This window comes from Simochromis diagramma, unplaced genomic scaffold (genome assembly GCF_900408965.1).
Source record: "Simochromis diagramma unplaced genomic scaffold, fSimDia1.1 OVJJ01000320.1, whole genome shotgun sequence".
Lineage (NCBI taxonomy): Eukaryota > Metazoa > Chordata > Actinopteri > Cichliformes > Cichlidae > Simochromis > Simochromis diagramma.
In genome coordinates, this window is record NW_024386773.1 from 9,553,047 (window position 1) to 9,573,980 (window position 20,934).

Here is a 20,934-nt window from a genome sequence, read left to right on the forward strand (position 1 = left end):
CCTCCACTGCGCAGTGCTATCGGAAGACAAGTAATAAAATTTAAAAAATTGCTCATATTGTGACTTATTATTAAAATGACAACTGTTAATTTTTGCAGATCATTTCTGCAAATCTAAGCCAATCACAACAGGGATTTCCAAATCCACCAGGACTGCCATACACCACCTTATTAAGTGAATGTTTAATCAAATTTATAGAAAAGCGACATATGATATTTACAGTTATTGTATTAGTTATCTTCTATTTAATGTTTGACCAGTTTAATAGGCTAACTGAAGATATCTATCTTGTATTAGTTATCTTCAGTGAGCCAGTGTTTGGCCAGTTTAATTATGAAAGCAACTTTAAATCATTTGATCTAATTTACATTTAAATTACAGATGCATTGATTGACCAACCAGTGACCAGAATCAGGTCATTTCCAGTGTCACTGGCCCTAACCAGTAGCCTACTGGTGTGACAAATTAGAAGCTGGTCCAAGACACAGCAGCGCAGGCAAACAATGTGCATACACTCACAAGCTAAACTTGTCATAGTCCTGGGTCACTGATAGAGTATTTTCAGTTTTGGTTCTTGTTAGTTGGTTCCTGAATATTTATTTTCTAGTGCCTTTAGAGCTTGTTATTTATAGTTTTTGATTTTTGGTTTACTTCCGTTTGTTTCCCTTCATGTCCAGTGTGTCTCTGTCTGATCTCTGTGTCCTCATATTTGTTTACCTCCAGTCTCTCCAGTCGTGTCCCAGTTTATGTATGGTCTCTCTGTTTCCGTGGCAGCCTGTGTTCCCTGTCTTGTACGTAGTACGTCCGAAGTCCGGTCCCTGTGTTAGTCTCTTCCTGTTCCTGTAATCTTCTGTGTTTCTTGCCTTTGTCTCTCATGTCTCCATGTCCATTTAGTCCCACTCCCAGTCTCACGTTCACATGTCCTAGTCTGAGTCTCAGTGTGTGCTACTTCTTGTTTTATTTTGATTGTCCCCTGTACTTCACTCTCTGCACTAAATTACAAGCATAATGATTTTCTCATCTTATCTGCAACAGTGCTGCAGTTTATGGTTAGATTTTTTTTATGTATAACCATTTTATCTTTATCATCATCAACATATGATAAATTGTGCGTGGTGGAAGAGTCATATGATGCATGAAACGCCTCTTTTTAGGTGAATATACATAGAGCCTTAGCAAGCAGTGATAATCACCGTTGTGATACCGGTTATTTCCATTGGAGGTTTTAGGTCATATCATGCCAGCTAGTGCAAAAAAAAAGTCTACCTGTGTTACACTATGATCTGATGACCATCTGATCACATTTACCTTCAAACAGCTGAACATGGACGTTTTTAAGAAGCTAACAAAGACTAAAATTCAAGTTAGCACAGCTCAGAGCCAGCAGATTGTTTGCCTGCTGTGTTGATCATGCTCTCATAGTGTGTCATTACTTCTGGACTGCATTTGCTTAGAGAGGAACAGAACACCATGACACACATTAAACCCCTGCCAAGTCAGCCTTATGCACCACAACACTAAAGACATGAGACTGGCTTATAATTTGGTCCTTTGCTGGGAAGAGTCAAAAGATCAAAGCAGTTATGATTAACAACTGAAAAAAGAAAATGGGTGACGTCCTGTTATCTGCTGAATTTATAATCATATTGGAAAATGATTCAAGCACCTTACTTTTTTTTTTCTAGCATATAAATATATTGAACCTGCTTTTTGTTTGGTAAAATAAATCAAGTCATTTTCAGTCAAGTATTTGTACCTCTTTCCAGTAGCAGAGCACTTTATTTTTTGGATGTTTCAGTGAGAGAAGATCCTGTAACTTGTTGCAGCTTGGGAAAAATGTCAAAAAGTTCACTGATTTCTTTTATTATAAAAATAATATTTTGCATTGAAGGAAAGTTGACTTTGCAGTCAGGTATATTGGAATAGGATAATAAAATTGCTTTTAATTTGTATGATTTGTAATTTAAATGCTAATTATGTCTACTATCAGGCATTACAGGTAGCTCAAGAAGCCATTTTTTTCTGAACTGCAAGCAATACTGCAGATTATATTATGTGCAAGTGTGATTTCAAAAATCTTATCAATAAATGTGGGCTTTCTGCTTGGCCAGACTCTGAGCTTCAAGGTCGCTTTGCTTTACCATCTACTGTGAAAACCCCAGCATATCTTGAACCTATCTGCAGCCCATTCCACTGAACCAAACAGCTTTAACGAAGATATATCTCTTCACAGGGCGGCAAGGTCAAGGATAGAGAGGGCACTTGGCAGCCAGATGCAAACTGTCCTTCCTTCTGCAGCCAAACTGACTGGCTGAGACGACCAAGCTCAAATCTCCCTCTGGATCAACAGAAACAGGACCATGAGTGCAGGCCAAGGGGGAAGAATTCAGATACTGTTATTTTTAACTGGTGACCAAAGCAGTAAGTCCAAAGAAGTTGTAGTAGATGGTAGAATTATAACATAGCAAGAGAATGCCAACAAAGGCATAATTACATTGACAGATTCAAACCTACAGGCCTATGCAAAACCCATTTAATTCTTTTTTGCATTTCCCTTGAAATAATTATATGTACTCCCTCTGTTTCAGCTAAACTATCCCTTACACTCACGGACAAACTGTCATGATCTTCCAGCGCCAGCAAATATGATACAAACTCACATGGTCAATATGGGATGCACAATAGCGTCAACAGTTAGCCTATTCATCAATAAGATACAAAGAAAGAAAGAAATCAGCACAAATTGTCATATTAAAAAAAAAAAATCAATTTAGGCATTTTTCAAGGTAACATGAAAACTGAATGAAATATTGTCAAAATAATTCACAAAGAAAACAGATTAATGGATAATAAATGAAGCCCTTCTAAGAATTTATGGTCAAGTTACATCTGAAGTAGAAAAAATTCCCAGTCATGGTATATAAGTAAAACAAAATTATTATTTTTTTAAACTATTTTAGTTATTTAGAGGAAACTTTTCAAAGTTGTTCCAGACAGAGTATGACCTTAGGGGCTGCACCAAGCCAAACAAAGATAAATATTATTTTGAACTGTGTAACATAATAGTACATTAATAGAGTCCAAAAATAAAATTATGGCGGCAGAAAGAAAGAAATTGAAACTCTACTAAAGGGAGTGTTCTCCCATTAAAATTATATTTAAAACACTAAGCTGGCCTGGTTTTCTCTACGAGATCACTTCAAAGCTTCAGAATGCTCAATGTAAAGATACTGAGCCCTTTAATTTTAAGCAAGGTCCCAAAAAACATGCAATCATCTGCCCAAGAAAGCATTGCTCCAGAGAGTACAATGCTAAGAGGTCACACAATGGACCTTAAAACCTTAAAAACCAACAATGACAAAAATATCACAAAGAGAGATCTCAACATGCCAGGATCAGAGCATCTCATGGGTAGATGGTATATCTATAGATCTATATATCATGAGAGAGACCACAAACCTACCCCTGTGGTACACCATGCTTAATAGATGCAAATAAAGACATACCGTAGCTGTTTATTTGCTCAATTTGTCAGATATTGGGAAAACTATGTGAAGACTGTATGTACTGGATATCCACCACCACAATAGCTGTAGACTTTCCAGTAGCAGGGTTTATTTGAAGCTGATTTGTACTGGTATTCATCCACAATGAGTGCGGTTGGAGTACTTACAAAATACGAACTAAGAAATATTGAGAATGGGCTCAGCAGTAAAAAATAATTTTAGTAGGGGGGGCAAAAGTTCTGTAACATGGCTTGAATTCCCAACACAAAAATCACCAGTCTCATGTTGTGGGTCCATTTTTTGTGTGTCAGTAGCTACCTAAATTGGTTAGCTGTTGTGTGTATGTGTGTCTCTGATGTTCCAATAGTTTAGTTTCAATTCAAATTAACATCTTAAAAAGCCAAAGTTAGACCAACAAATAGCATTCCATGAGGTAAAAATGACTGTTTTTGTGAAGAAAGTCAGGTGACTTTGATGATGGGTAATTCCTATTGTTTTCACCAAATAGATGAATTTGAATCAGCTGTAATGCTGAATGTATACCTTGTACAGTGTGTAGACAAAAGGACAGCAAAGGTGGAGTGTCACGTGTATAAGATTGAAGTGAGAAAGAAAAGTAGTAAATACTGGCACAGCTTAATGAAAGAAATACTTTATGTAATGCAGATATTAAAATGTATTGTTTAAAAGGGGTACCATCTCATCCTAGTCCTATGAAACAGACACTGTGATCCAACCACCCATGGTCTCTTTTGACAATAATTTCTTCTCATTTTGCTTCTCTTTTGCACTGCTGTAAAAGAGCAGTGGAGGTTGAGAAATTAAAGATGGTATTTAGTATGTTAATTAGACATGTGCAGGAGGTGGTTAGTATCAGGTTAAAATGTACTACTCTTGTAGATTCAATAATGTTGAAAGAAAATTCACATCAAAACTGAACTGGATATACGTCAGAATAGTGTAATCAGAATCAAAATCTCATTTGTTGCCAACTACTTACACAAACAAGGAGTCTTAGTACCATACAATACAATAACACAAAAAAAGAAAATATAAAATACTTACAGAGAAGGGGGACGTGTGAAATCTAAGTGTGAACATCATGTGCAAAGCACTCGACTGCAATGAGTCCAACGTGCAATGTTTTTATAGCGTATGCGAGTAAGTACGTGTGCTAACGTAGCACATTAATTATAAGGAGACAGGGTGGGAGTACTAGGCTTTGTTAAGTAGTCGAACTGCTGACAGAAAGAAACTGCTCTTGCAATGTGAGGTATTGGCCCTGATGACCCACAGCCTGCTACCAGTATATCACCAGGGTGAGAGGTGTCAGCAGTAGAGCAGGGCGATATGACCAAAAATATTTATCATGATATACATTTGAAAATTTGCGATAACGGTATAACTGACGATATAATTGACACTAGACAAAATACTTTATAACTCCACAACTTTATTAGTACAAAAAAACCCCATCAATGTATTTTCACTTAAACAAGCAGATGTTTTTTATGTGCATTAAAGTAATATAAAAATTTTACCGTGCAAATGCAAATTCCTTGCTGACAGTTTAACCAAAAAGCATTTCCAGTGGAAATTGGCCAACATATCCTCAGCATAACCATGTATAATATCCACAAAACTTAAAAAGAAGTTATACACACACAATACGGTAATATTATGTTGAAGCACAGTGCATATCACTCCGCGAGGCTCCTGACTACAATAGCCGTAATGCTCCGGCAATCCATCAAGCGGTGCGGGTTCGTAGCTTAGCAAAGTCGTACTAAAACATTTGACAGATTTTCGAGCGCCGTGTAGCAATTGTTTCGAGGTCAGTAAACACAACCAGAATTCGTACATAAGGCACACGGGATTATAAGGGACACTGTTGATTTTCAAACAAATCAAAGAATTGATTTTAAGTGTGCCGTATTTTCCAAAAAACACGGTAATAACAACGGCCCGCTAGCATGCTCTAGCAAAAATAGTGCTTTGTTGTGTATCTGATGGATGAAAGTTAAACCAGTTCCACACCACTGAAGTTGCAGCATTTTTAAAAAACCAATTCTGGTTCATCCGTTTCATTCAACGATCCGCGTTTGCCCTTCTCATTCTCCGTCAGCGCCATGCTTTTTCCGCCATGTGCGTATGAAAACAAAGGCACTGCACATGCGCATTTTACCCACAGTCTATCGCGATATTTCATTTTCTTATTGTTGCCCAACATTATACCGGTATTACCGTGAACGGTATGATATGGCCCAGCCCTAGTCAGCAGCAATCTTTCTTGCTGTTTTGACTCTGAGAGTTAATAGAAATGAAGATTTTTGGAAACAAAGAACATGCTACAACCCAAACTGTGGCCTGAAAATTAAGGCACAAACTGAACCATGGCTTTAGAGAATCGTTACAAACACTAGTTTAAAAATATATTAATACAGCTTAAATGTTAATATATTGTAGAGCCCAGCCCTACTCACAGGTTCAGCAATGTTACAACAGTTGTTTTCCGAGGGGTACAAACATGAACAGATTGATTTCATAACGGTACCTGATAAGACAGAAAACATTTTACTGTGAGACCATTTCTAAGCCAACTCTAGTGAAAATGTACTGCATCACCATGGCAACCAGCAAAATGGATGCAGAGATACCAGTATGAGCAAGGTGTATCATTAGGGAGAGTCCTTAAATAAAGTGATCCTTGTCTCTAAAGGAAGTAGACTGTGAGATACATTCCTACTGACTAGTCTGTCTGTCAAGTGAAATGACTGTCACATACTGGGGCACACACACAGGAGTAACTGGCCAGTTCTGAGCCACTTGTAGCAATAATGGGAAAAACTGGACTGGTAGTGAAAAACATTTATTCCCAATTAAGGAGGCAGCTGGTTTCACTGTATAAACATGTGAATGCTACTGAACCTTAGCACACCAGAAGTGATGTAAAGACAAAAATGTCCAGGATCAAAGCTAATATATGAACTAAAAAAGGTAGTTACTCAGGTAGTGATATAGTTAACCAACAAGTGCCAGAACTGAGAGTACAGACATAAATAAAAAAAAACACCCTGAATTATAATGTACTATGACAAAAAATATTTAATAATTAACTCTTTATTCTAAATGGTGTTTCCACACTGCTGCTTGCAGCTCTGCAAAAAGAATCAGGCTGAATACCAAACTAAGGCTACAGTTCTTTGAATAAAGTGGAAGCTAATCTAGAGCTCCAATAAAGCCATTTAAAGGGAGTCTGGGGAGCCTGGCCAATTAACATGAAATGTCATTAATGCAGCAGCCTTACAGAGTATGAAATGTATTGATCCATTTGCAGATAAATCTCCATTTGCACTTGAATGGACATGAATCACTGTACTTTTTGTCATTCTAATCATAGTTAATGGTAAAGGCCTCCATTCCTGGACAAATGGGGATTTCCATTTGTTCCGCATTGCTGTGTTTGATTCACGCAAGGACTGAGGGGACGTTTATTCTTTCATATGGGCAAACTGGTGACAGAAAACCACTTTGGCACAGATTACAAGGAGACAGAGCTGGAAGCAGGACTACTCTGGGCTGCATTGATGAAACTGGAAAAAAAAAAAACTATTCTAGAAAGTGAAAATAGTAAAAGAGAAGGTTTAATGCTCCTTATGAATTATAATGTCCTGGGTTTTACCAGCTAAATTATCCCTAACCTTGGGAACAACTCAATAAAAAAGGAAAGAACAATTATTAGTTCTCCATTGAATTTAAGCCTTACCACAGAAACTGTATATTACTTGACATTGATACTCCCTTCAAGACAGGGTGCAATTAGCCTTTTCTGCTCACATACTGTAAAGCCTAACAAATAAAAAAAAATATAGATCTAGAGATAAATACTATAAAATGCACCAACACATACCCTACATCCTGAACTGAGAAGGTACTAGATTACTTGTAGTGCAGTTAAATGCTGTGGGAGGGGAAGGAAAATGCCTGAGACATACAAAATTTAACAGGCCATATGATAATTAAGTCCCCAAATGCTTTGTTTTCTGTCTCACACTGCATGCATCTTCCAATATTTTTGAACAATGCATGCACCTGTAACATCACAATTGCTGAAGAAAAAGGACAATTGCAGGATTTGCTGTACGCGCCTCTGTTACTGACCAGACGGTGCCCCGAGGGTTATTAGGAATTCAAGTCACACAGAGACAATGTGGTGTCACCGAGCAGCAGTCAAGCATTAGGGTTGCTAGCATATAGCGCACAGCTAACAAACAGGGTGAAGAAGCCGGCTGGAGGATCTCCTTACCTTTCAGCACCAGCACCGTTTCAGTACCAGCTGCAGCCTGTCCCTCCGCGCTGCTGCTGCTGGTGGTCGGGGGCTCGTCTCCCTCAAACAGCTGGTTCACCTCCCCCTGCATGTCGGAGGGGCGCCGGTCGCCGTCGCTCTTGGAGACGGTGAACCTCTGGCTCATGGTTGTCGCCGGTGAGACAACAGTCGGGTCTTCTTGTCACGGTGCGGGGTGACGCGGACGGATAAAGACGGTCAAAATGCCCTCACCTGTCTGATTATAGTAGTCCACAGTTACAGTCTATGGAGTTTACCTCCTACTACTCAGTGCTGGACGAGCAGCCGCTCTTTGTTGGTCCATTAGATGTGTAATACCGAGTGGACCATCTCATCAACCGGTGTCTGCCGCTGCTGCGCACCTGGGTCCTAAAGCCGAATATTTCTTTTAATAAAAACAGCAAACGTAAACACACATAGTAATGCACGAAACATGATGATTATGATTTTTTTAATGAGCTGGTATTTTTTTTATTTCTCCTCATTTTATTATAATTTTTCCTATATCTAACACTAAGATCAACGCAGCTCTTTGTGGCTCTAAATTGGCCGTTGCTGGGCAACCAAAAATCAGTCTCTGACCCAGCTGTGGTAATGTGCTGTAAAGTTGAGGGGATCTTTCCTCAATAATCGTCATACCGCATTAATAAAAAGGAAATTAGAAAAGATACATCAAAAATACATTTCCAGCACTACTAGGATTTTTTTAAGAGGATCATTTGCACCTGTTTGGTATAAAAGAACTTAATGAGAGAGATATATTTTGAGCAATGTATGATAAAGCCATTAGTCTTGCTGTTATCAAAATCAAATCAAATCACTTTTATTGTCACATCACATGTGCAGGTACATTGGTACAGCACATGTGAGTGAAATTCTTGTGTGCGAGCTTCACAAGCAACAGAGTTGTGCAAAATACAATAATGTAAACAAGTAAAATACAAGAATGGCTACATCTGAAACTAATAAATATATGTACAATATATAATAGTATATGCATTTCTGGATGTGTATACTAAATATTTTTCTACGTGTGTGTGTGTGTGTGTACACATATTTTACAAATTAAATAGAGTAAACAATAAATAAAATATATAAAATATACAGAGTTGAGACATGTGCAAAACAGTGGCATTACTGTACAGTATGGAGTGCATAATGTTAAAGTTCCAGTAGTGAAGCTGAGGTGTCTATGACGTGTTCAGCAGTCTGATGGCCTGGTGGAAGAAGCTGTCTCTCAGTCTGCTGGTACGGGACCGGATGCTGCAGAACCTCCTTCCTGATGGAAGTAGTCTGAACAGTTTATGACTGGGGTGACTGGAGTCCTTGATGATCCTCTCCGCTTTCCTCAGGCACCGCTTCCTGTAGATGTCTTGGAGGGAGGGAAGCTCACCTCCAATTATCCGTTCAGAGCACCGCACTACTCGCTGGAGAGCTTTGCAGTTGTAGGCGGTGCTGTTGCCATACCAGGTGGTGATGCATCCAGTGAGGATGCTCTCAATGGCACAGTGATAGAAGGTCCTGAGGATGCGGGGGCTCATGCTGAATCTTTTCAGTCTCCTGAGAAAGAAGAGGCGCTGCTGCGCCTTCTTCACTGTTTTGTTTGTGTGTACTGACCACGTAAGATCCTCAGCCAGATGTACACCAAGGAACCGGAAGCTGCTCACTCTCTCCACAGCAGCGCCGTTGATGGTGATGGGGGTGTGTACGTCTCTGCACCTCCGGAAGTCCACTATCAACTCTTTTGTCTTTGCGACGTTGAGGGTGAGATGGTTGTCTTGACACCAGTGGGTCAGGGCGCTGACCTCCTCCCTGTAAGCCGTCTCATCACCATTGGTGATAAGACCCACCACTGTAGTGTCGTCCGCAAACTTCACAATGATGTTGGAGTTGTTAGTGGCTGTGCAGTCGTAGGTGTAGAGTGAGTATAGGAGAGGGCTCAGTACACACCCCTGTGGAGCACCAGTGTTCAGTGTGATGGGGGATGAGGTGATGCTGCCCAGTCTGACCACTTGGCGTCTGTCAGACAGGAAGCTAAGGATCCAGCTGCAGAGGGAGCTGCTCAGTCCTAGATCCTGCAGTTTCCTGTCCAGCTTCCAGGGAACGATGGTATTGAATGCTGAGCTGTAATCTACAAACAGCATTCTCACATACGTGTCTCTCTTCTCCAGGTGTGACAGGGCAGTATGTAGTGTCAGGGCTATGGCATCATCAGTGGACCTGTTGTGGCGGTATGCGAACTGTAGAGGGTCCAGTGAGTCGGGTAGTGCAGAGCAGATGAAGTCCCTGACCAGCTTCTAGAAGCATTTGCTTACGATGGGGGTCAGGGCTACAGGTCGCCAGTCGTTCAACGAGGAGATGGTGGAGGATTTGGGTACAGGGACGATGGTGGCCATTTTGAAGCAGGCTGGGACTACAGACAGAGAGAGGGAAAGGTTGAAGATGTGTGTGAACACTCCAGCCAGCTGAGCCGCGCATGACTTGAGGACGCGGCCGGGAATCCCGTCCGGACCAGTAGCTTTGCGTGCGTTCACCTTCCTGAAGCACTTCCGCACATCCTCCTCAGACACAGTGTGCGCACTGACGTCATCCGCGGTGCGCACACTGTCCGTTCTCATGGTGTTCGCTGCGTCGAATCTAGCGTAGAATACGTTTAGATCCTCACACAGAGAGGCCGTGGTCTGCGGTGTGCTGGTTTTCCCTCTAAAGTCTGTGATCGTGTTTAGTCCCTGCCACATACTCCGAGGGTTGTCAAACTGTTGCTCCACCCTGTCCCTGTACTCACGTTTGGCTGCTTTGATCGTCTTCCGGAGTTGGTAATGTGCGTGTTTGTAGTCCGATGTGTTCGCGGAGGCAAAGGCGGTGCTCCGTGCCGCCAGTGCCGCGCGAACATCTCCGTTAATCCAGGGTTTTTGATTTGGGAAGGATTTAACTGTTCTTGTGTTATTGAAAACACATGATAAAGAAGGCAAAATTTTGACTTCTCGCTTTATTTTGCACCAGGACGCATCATCCCAAACACACCGGCAATGCTGTAAAAGCATTGACAAGATCTGCAAAACTGAACTATTAGTCTTCCCACAGACCAGACCTGGAGGATGATCTTGACACAGAATGGAACAAAAGAAAATAAACATAAAAAATTCAGTTCTGACACGAAAGTAAAATTCACGTCAGATCTACTTTAGTTTCAGAAAACCAAGAAAGCAAGGAACAAGACAAACAGTCATCCCATTCATTTTCCTCTTATGGTCTACGGCCATACGCTGATTTCTCCTTAACGGATCTCAAAGCTCTGCCCTCAAATTGGGTCATATTTAAGTATTTTTATCATTTGATCTTTAATTTGTATTTTTCCCCAAATTTATTATTTTATGTTGTAATCTAATGTATTATTCGCCATACATTCGTTCTGCTTTGTTAATCTATTGCGTTGTTGTAAAGTGTTGGTGGATACCATAAAACTGGTTTGTATCGTGCCACCATTTGGCAATGAAAGGTTAAGGCAAGTAAGCAGGACGTGGACTGTTTTGTGACCGTCACAGTTTATAATTGTTTTAGATGTAATATCAGGAAATTGTAAACGTGTCTCCAACTGGAGATGTTATTTTAGTTTTTGGTTTTGTTTGGAACACCCTTCCCCCCCAAAATTTTTACATCCTCTTCCTTTTTTTTTCTTTTTTCTCTTTTGCTACCAAATGGCATACGAGTTGTCTTCGAAAAGCCTGAATCATAAACTTTACGTCTTGCAGAAGCGACAAAGAAGGAGAGCAGGCAAGTGTCATTACCCATCCTTAAAACACTGGAAGTCCCAGGCTTTTCTAACCCTCTGTCAGCCAAGTGGAAGCTAAATTGGCTAGTCTTTTAGCATCAATTCATATGTAAATTAGGTCGTTACCTGAGAAGTGGGGGAGTGGGGATGTGTGAATGATTGCTGATTTCTAACTGTCATCTGCCTCTTTGTTTGTGTGTGGGGGTGGGGAGCTGCTAAAAGCTGTGAACTTCCTTTTGTGTTGAGGTGGATGCAATTGTCATCTTGTTCAACGCCTTGAACGGTTACTAGGGTTCCATCACTACATGACTGCTGGTCAGCAAACCTGGGAAACCCACAGATCATTCGAACTATGCTGCGAAACCGCTTCCAAGACATCATGCAACACCTACGCTTTGATGACAGGTCCCCCCGCAGTGATCGAGCAAAGACTGATAAGTTCGCTGCAATTTCCAGTGTGTGGGGATCATTTGTCACTAACTGCATCACGTGCTACAACCCTGGTCTACATATCACCGTTGATGAACAGCTTTTCCCATCAAAGACTCGGTGCTGTTTCCTGCAGTATATTGCAAGTAAACCAGACAAGTTTGGGATCAAGTTTTGGGTGGCTTGCGACCTAAAATCCAAGTACATTTGCAATGTCTTCCCATATCTTGGCAAGGACCCCAATCGTCCCAGTGGGGAGAGACTGTCTGAAAATGTAGTGATGAGGCTGATGGAACCATTCCTAGACAAGGGCAGAAATGTTACCACGGACAATTTCTTCACATCGCTTTCACTTGCGCAAAAACTTCTTAGATGGAAAACCACCATCCTCGGCACAGTCAACAAGAGTCGCTGGGAAATTCCTCAATCCGCTAGACACACAGATCGCAATGAATTCACCACTCAGGTATGTTGCAGGTCTTTTGTGGTTCTATGTTTATGTGTTTCATTGTGTGTAAAAGTGCTATGGAAATAACAATTTATCTTATTTCTTAGGTGTTTTCAACCTCTGCTGCCACGCTGACGGCGAATGCGGCCAAACGGAAGAAGACAGTCTATATTCTTAGCAGCGTGCAGAGCGTGGTTCAGACTGATAACACCACCAAAAGGAAGCCAAACACTGTCACCCTTTACAACACCACAAAGTGTGGCGTGGATGTGATGGACCAGATGGTTCGGGAGTACACTGTCCGCAGAGGAACACGGCGCTTGGCAGTTGCCGTGTTCTATAACATGATTGACATGGCAGCACTGAATGCACATGTGCTGTATCAAGCATGCACCGGGACGAAGGAAAGACGGGTGGACTTCCTGGTGGAGCTTGCAAGAGAGTTGGCTCACTCTCATGTAGCTGGGAAGAAGGCAAGAAAAGAACAGTTGCTTCGGACACAACCCTCCACACCTAGCCCTGGAAAAAGAGCCATGTGTCAGGTCAAACACAAATGCAAGAACAATCATGCCACTGTGCGATGTGTTCACTGCTACAGATACACATGTGGCAAATGCAGACTACAGATACCATGGCAGTGCCAGGATTGTGAGTGATTGCTGAGAATGTTGAAATGTACTCACTCACTTTTTATTATTATTTGTAAATATGTGTACAAATGGTTGGGTTTTTTTGTACTGTTTTTATCAATAAATCTCAGCAACAAAGAAAATACACCCATGTGTGTTGATTTCTCCCTAAGATGGCAAACTGAAACACAAGTTTCGACGGAATTTTAATGAAAAAGCACAGAATTTGAGAACAAACAATGGAATTTGAATAAAAAGAGTAGAATTAGAATGAAATGAATAGAATTTGAATGAAAACAACGGAATTTCAATGAAAAGAACGGAATTAGAATGAAATGAATAGAATTTGAATGAAAACAACGGAATTAGAATGAACAGAACAGAATTTGAATCAAAACAATGGAATTTGAATGAAAACAACAGAATTAGAATGAAAACAATGGAATTTTAAAACAAACAACAGAATTAGAATGAAAACAACGAAATTTGAATGAAAACAAACGGAATTAGAATGAACAGAACAGAATTTTAATCAAAACAATGGAATTTGAGAATGAGAAACAATGGAAATAGAATGAAAAAGACAGATTGAATGAAAACAATGGAATTTGAATGAAAACAACAGAATTTGAATGAAAACAATGGAAGGATTAAAAACCAACAACAGAAGAGAAAGGAAACAACAGAAGTAGAATGAAAACAAAGGAATTTGAATGAAAACAACAGAATTAGAATGTACAGAACAGAGTTTGAATGAAAACAACGGAATTAGAATGAACAGAACAGAATTTGAATCGAAACAATGGAATTTAAAAACAAACAACAGAATTAGAATGAAAACAACGGAATTAGAATGAACAGAACAGAATTTGAATCGAAACAATGGAATTTAAAAACAAACAACAGAATTAGAATGAAAACAACAGAATTAGAATGTACAGAACAGAGTTTGAATGAAAACAACGGAATTAGAATGAACAGAACAGAATTTGAATCAAAACAATGGAAATAGAATGAAAAGAACAGAATTTGAATGAAAACAATGGAAGTTTAAAACAAACAACAGAATTAGAATGAAAACAACGGAATTAGAATGAACAGAAAACAGAATTTGAATCAAAACAATGGAATTTGAATGAAAACAACGGAATTAGAATGAAAAGAACAGAATTTGAATGAAAACAATGGAATTTGAATGAAAACAACAGAATTAGAATGAAAACAATGGAATTTTAAAACAAACAACAGAATTAGAATGAAAACAACAGAATTAGAATGAAAACAACGGAATTTGAATGAAAACAACAGAATTAGAATGTACAGAACAGAGTTTGAATGAAAACAACGGAATTAGAATGAACAGAACAGAATTTGAATCGAAACAATGGAATTTAAAAACAAACAACAGAATTAGAATGAAAACAACGGAATTTGAATGAAAACAACAGAATTAGAATGAAAACAATGGAATTAGAATGAACAGAACAGAATTTGAATCAAAACAATGGAAATAGGATGAAAAGAACAGAATTTGAATGAAAACAATGGAAGTTTAAAACAAACAACAGAATTAGAATGAAAACAACGGAATGAGAATGAAAACAACAGAATTTGAATGAAAACAATGGAAGTTTAAAACAAACAACAGAATTAGAATGTTCTGTTCATTCTAACGGAATTAGAATGAACAGAACAGAATTTGAATCAAAACAACAGAATTTGAATGAAAACAATGGAAGTTTAAAACAAACAACAGAATTAGAATGAAAACAACGGAATTAGAATGAACAGAACAGAATTTGAATCAACACAATGGAATTTGAATGAACAGAACAGAATTTGAATGAAAACAATGGAATTTGAATGAAAACAACAGAATTAGAATGAAAACAATGGAATTTTAAAACAAACAACAGAATTACAATGAAAACAACGGATTTTGAATGAAAACAACGGAATTAGAATGAACAGAACAGAATTTGAATCAAAACAATGGAATTTGAATGAAAACAACGGAATTAGAATGAACAGAACAGAATTTGAATGAAAACAATGGAATTAGAATGAAAAGAACAGAATTTGAATGAAAACAACAGAATTAGAATGAACAGAACAGAGTTTGAATGAAAACAACGGAATTAGAATGAACAGAACAGAATTTGAATCAAAACAATGGAATTTGAATGAACACAACAGAATTAGAATGAAAACAACGGAATTTGAATGAAAACAATGGAAGTTTAAAACAAACAACAGAATTAGAATGAAAACAACGGAATTAGAATGAAAACAACAGAATTTGAATGAAAACAATGGAAGTTTAAAACAAACAACAGAATTAGAATGTTCTGTTCATTCTAACGGAATTAGAATGAACAGAACAGAATTTGAATCAAAATAATGGAATTAGAATGAACAGAACAGAATTTGAATCAAAACAACAGAATTTGAATGAAAACAACAGAATTAGAATGAAAACAATGGAGTTTTAAAACAAACAACAGAATTAGAATGAAAACAACGGAACACAAGGATTTGCTTCTGGATGAAAATACACCATTTCTAATTCTATATATATATATATATATATAATTCTTGATGTTCAACTATTTGAATATGGATGTCCAAGCTGCCCGATACTCTCAAAAAAAGAGTAAAGCTTGTAACATGAAGACAGCTGACAAGATATTAATCAACATGTCAATCAGCTGAGTGTAAATTGATTCCACCAGAGCTTCTCTATTTTTGTGCATTAATGGATTAATTAACCAACTCATGGTAGCGTTGTGGGGTCTGGCATTCCTACTCACATAGGGACCTTTAAGACTGCATGGCTGTCTGAGGCTGTCTGGTAAGTCTGTCAATAAAATGTTGGTCGCATGTTTCATTTTTGGATTTCAACTTTAGACAGCAAAGACCAGCAAATACATATTTTTAAAAACAGACATATACACTGTATTTACTTTCCCACAATTCATTATTTATTGTGATGTTTGTGTGTAAGTAAAGTTACACTTTGGCCTTTGAGAAAAGGCAGGAGACATATTGCATTTTTAAATTCTCTCATGTCTCTTATTCATATAGCTAATTTTTTCATTTTCACTTTATTTTTTAAGCTATTACTGACTAGAACTTTCACAAGTTTTTACAAGTGTAGTTATTACACCTTTTGGTCCATGAATTAAAGTCAACGCCTTGAACGTTTTTTTTTAGGGAATAGAAAACCAAAATTACCATATTTAAACCCTCTGACATTTACATCTGCTGTTCTTTTGATATTGAAGTAGGTGGACTCATCATAACAATGTCTAAATATGCATTCCACTTTATGTAAAATCATTTACAGAGGTTGTAAATTTCAAATGACTGTCTTTTTGTCCAGATAGGACCCCTGGAAAATTCTGCTGAAACAGTGATTGTTTGAGGAAATGAGTCTTTGGAAGATTGAGTCTTTTGACAGTTGATTCCACACTGAATTTCATAAATGTTTAATAGCAACAGAAATGCGACAGAAAAAATTGGAACACAGCACTTTAGAGCATCCTTAAAATAGACACTGCCCTTACTCTGGACCTCAGCAAGTTGGATGAATAGTAGTTGAGAGGTAAAGGACAGATATAAATGCATTATAATGATATTTTGAATTAATATTCAAATATTGTTCATCTGTAAACTGTAGTATTTATAATTCATTCTACACTCTCTTCAAATCTTTAAACTAAAGACAGCACGGTTTCAAGTGCACATGATTGAAATAAGCAAATATTTATTATAGCGTGTCTCTCTACATTCACCACAAATTACTCCATGTTGACTGCACCCACCGGAAGGCAGCACGGGGGTAATACAAAACTCTGTCTTGTGCGCATGTGAAGACCTGTGAGAAGATGTTTAGCACTGCTTGTCGCATATGGGGAATTTCTGAAGAAGCATATTCAGTCTTGCCATCGTCAACTGTGCAGTTCTCGAAGTCTGTATGAAGATAAAAAAAACAATTAGAAACTGTAGAATGTGCAATTGTGTTATACTGATTACATTATAATGTTAAGGAACTGCAGAAAATAAAATGACACGAATCACTCTAAAAGTACACGTTAGCTGTAAAGCCATAAAGGTTTCGTCATATTCTTTTTTCACATCTTACCATGATCAGAACCAAAGATCTGTGGTTTGTACAAGTAACGACATTCTGCTTGTATCTCAAATGCCTCCATCTCATCATCAGTGATGGACATTCGCTTACCTGTTTAAAACATGATTAAATGTCATAATCTGCTATATAATAGCCTGCTAGATAAGTCAGGTAAGAAAGTGCTGTAAAAACATCTGTATTGTAAATATTCAACATATTTTCTTATCACATTTGTCTGGGTCCTTACTTAAAAGCACAAGAATGTCAGTGAAGCCATCTCCCTTTATAACAATACAATCATGGCACCTCCTTTTAAGAAGTATCATTACATTATCACTTTTGGCACCTGTTGTAAAAAGAAGAGTTATTAAAATACATTTAACATTTGAGATTAAATTTTTAACATCAGAATTATAGTATTATAGATACTATCACAAGTGAAGATTATTATTTACACAATAAAAGAATGTGGAAAAAGTCGGAGAAGACAAAAGACAACAAAACTAGTATGCTACCAATTCTTTAAAAGCTTAAAAATTAAACATGTATATGATTTTCATATCTGAATTTTCTCTTTTAGTGCTTTTATGTTTTTATTGATTATTTTGTGAATGTTAAAAGGTTTGAGCACATAATTAATCTGCAGTTAAAAGGTTTAATAGTGACTGAAAGAAACAGACACGAAGAGATTTATAATTAAACTCCAGTGACACAAATGTTTTAATCAAAACTCTTACCCTTGCTGTCAATCTCAGTTATGGTGCTTTTTTCGTAGTGAATTTTTGAAGTTAAATTTTTACACTGCCCAAACCTGATTTAATTAGTAGTCAAAAGATATAAAGAATGAAAAAATAACTTTAAATGACATAATGAAATATGAAGCACAAACACTGGCAAACATACAGTATAAACAACAACTATAAGGAAGAAAATTAGTTACATTTTCAGTGAAAAGGTGGATTCATAGATGTTTGCTTCTTCCATTGCCGTAATGTTCACATAGATACCGAAAGGTAGGACACTGAATGCAGTAGCCCAGCAGCTGTTTGAGGACATGGCTATAAGGTACCATTTCCCAGTCAGCTGAAATGAAGATATTGTTTGTTCATTCGTTATTTTAGTTTTTGTTTGTTGCTTTGTAAATGTTTTGCACTAATCTGACACATTTAACACTATTCATGAAATACAAACTTGCACAAATCCATTACATAGGTGCAGTTTCATTTTACTAAAATTCTACTAGCAAATCAGTTTTACAACTATAATCTTAGCTATAAAGGTTTAAAAGAGACTTACATCTTGCTCCCTATCTGCTGTTTTTAGATACCTCTCACAGGCCACTGATGAAGACTGGCACACAGAGATGAAATTCAGCACAAGAACAGCGACACAAAACGCTTTCATCTTGGCTCAGTATGAGTTCACTTCTGCTGATTCTTAGTCTTTTTCGGGTTTATACTGACCAGTTAGTTTTCCCACCCCTATTTAAGAGGAAATGAAGTGAATGACCTCAAATGCCATCATTTCCAGTAAAGACCACATTTACCAATCATCATCTAGGTCACAAACTGATAAACATGTCAGTGTGTGGACAGATAAGTTCAAGGTTAAACCTTCAAAACCTTGATCAAACCTAACATCGTGTCCTGGATCAAAAGTACATACTGATAAGATTTATCAGTATTTTCAGTATGGTGACACTTGAAATATGATCAAACGATGTATCATACTTTACTATGTATACTCAGAATCAGAATCGTGTTTGTTGGCCATGTATATGTGCAGACACATACAAGGAATTTGGTTCCGGTAGATGGTAACACGTTCTCTAAAAAAAACTGTGGAGAAAGAAAACTGACATTTCATAAGATGCAGTTTAATTGGTGACAGATGATTGCACATGCTATATTTCTAGCTGTCGATGCAAACTGCTCACTGCATTTGCAGTAATATGAATTTTGTTAACATTTTAAAAGCAGTTTATAGGTCTATCATTAACCACACAATATCCTGTCTGTGTTTGGCAAATGTGTGCATGCTTACTCTTGCAAAATACATTTACTCAGTATGCAAATGGTTTAGAAAAAACACATCAGGGTGCAGGCAGAAATGAATTTGCAGTGGATGACCAAGGCAAGGCAGTCATTTGTTGGCATTTGCAAAAAAAAGGACATAATTGTAGAACACAGTTGAACGGTTTAAAGATTTTAATAAACAATCTTAAGGAAGCAAAGGGAATAAATATCATAAGCAACACAGATACTTTGCTGAGATACACACGCTCTGTGTATCTGGATTTTTTCTTTTTCATTTATTAACAGGTATCAGATTCAGGTCAGAGTCTATGAATCAGTTCTATTTTGAGTTTCTCCTCACTTTCTCTTGGACACATTTCCAGTATACTATTGGTAGGAGTGTGTCAGACAGGTTGTAATACATAGATTTCCTTAGAGGAAGGAGGAAACAAACAGCTAAGTACTAGACAAGTTTGCAAACATGCAGATAAATATCACAGAGTAACAAGTAGCCTGAGCTATGGTACCAAGTGGTGGTTTTTGATATGGGCAACATAGGGCATTGCCCAGGGTGGCATCATGGTAGAGGGGGCATCATGGCATCTGCAAAAAAAACGTTGCTCACACCCATGCTCCCCGGATGTCATGCCAGTGCATTTTGGGGATTGCATAGGCACCAAACGGTTTTCTATTGCCCATTTGCGAGGAGTAAGGATTTACGAGATACACCTGCTGCTTGCTCCACAGGGAGGAGAGGGGTGGGACAGCAAAGGATTGTCTGGCTGGCTGAAGCGGCATCTAATAACCAGCTTGCTTATGAAACTAAATAAAAGCAAACCAACAAACTAGGCCTGTCAACATTATCGCGTTAATGCTATCATTACAAATAATGCGATAAAATTAATCAATTAATTAATCCAGGGAACGGTTCTGGCTCAGTTCCTCTTCACCATCTGCACTGCAGACGTCTCCCACACCGTTCCCTGTGGGGCCTCCATACTGCAGATGACCCTGTCCGACACGCAGCCCAGAGTTCTCATGTTGATCTGCGCAGGACTTGACAACCCTTGAGCTGATGCCATCTGGACCTGCTGCCTTCTTTGCTCCAGTCGTACTCAGTTCCCTCCTAACCTGGAGGGTTGAGAGAGACAGGCTGAAGATGTGTGTTGGTTGTGTACAGGATGCTGTGGTAGGGGTGGGGAGTTGTGAGCGGGGTGAAGGGAGGAGGTGTGAAGTAACTGAGGTGTCAGATGCGCAACAACGGCAGTGGGTGTGGGTGAGTCTGCAGTCGATGTTGAAGACTACATCCTGGATCAATCAAACCTGTCAAAGAAATGATTCAGTTCATTTGCCCACTGCAGATGTCTCCCACACAGTTCCCTGTGGGGCCTCCGTACTGCAGATGACCCTGTCCGACACGCAGCCCCGAGTTCTCACATAAAATAGTCTGGTGGTGAGGTAGTCCAATATTCATGCTGTGAGGTGATGGTCAATTCCTGAGTTCTCCAGCTTTTTCTTCAGAACTGTGGAAAGAATGGTGTTAAAGGCAATAAAGAAATCAAAGAAAATGATTCTCACAGTGCTCCCAGGGGTCTCCAATGGAGATGGGAACGGTGTAGGAGGTGAATGACAGCATCATCCAATCCAGTGCCAGGCTG

The 20,934-nt window shown here is 38.5% G+C and overlaps 2 protein-coding genes across 4 annotated transcripts in view; both read right to left on the bottom strand.

Annotated features, from left to right (window-relative positions):
• Positions 1-8,237, bottom strand: part of slc12a5a (solute carrier family 12 member 5a) — a 191,302-nt gene extending 183,065 nt beyond the window's left edge. Inside the window, exon 1 of one of the 3 annotated variants that reach the window (XM_040007004.1) lies at positions 7,813-8,237. In XM_040007004.1, the coding sequence (XP_039862938.1) occupies positions 7,813-7,978 (166 nt within the window). In that variant the 5' untranslated portion in view covers positions 7,979-8,237. The remainder of the gene's footprint in view (positions 1-7,812) is intronic. The other 2 variants (XM_040006997.1, XM_040007012.1) reach the window with 2 other exon arrangements.
• Positions 8,238-16,224: 7,987 nt separating this feature from the next.
• Positions 16,225-18,725, bottom strand: LOC120718615. The gene is made up of 6 exons (XM_040007181.1): positions 18,558-18,725; positions 18,202-18,344; positions 17,999-18,072; positions 17,509-17,607; positions 17,274-17,372; positions 16,225-17,101 (listed from the first exon to the last, which is right to left on the bottom strand). The coding sequence occupies exons 1-6, from the start codon at positions 18,663-18,665 to the stop codon at positions 16,920-16,922; spliced, it is 705 nt and encodes a 234-aa protein (XP_039863115.1). The 5' UTR covers positions 18,666-18,725; the 3' UTR covers positions 16,225-16,919.
• Positions 18,726-20,934: the final 2,209 nt, after the last annotated feature.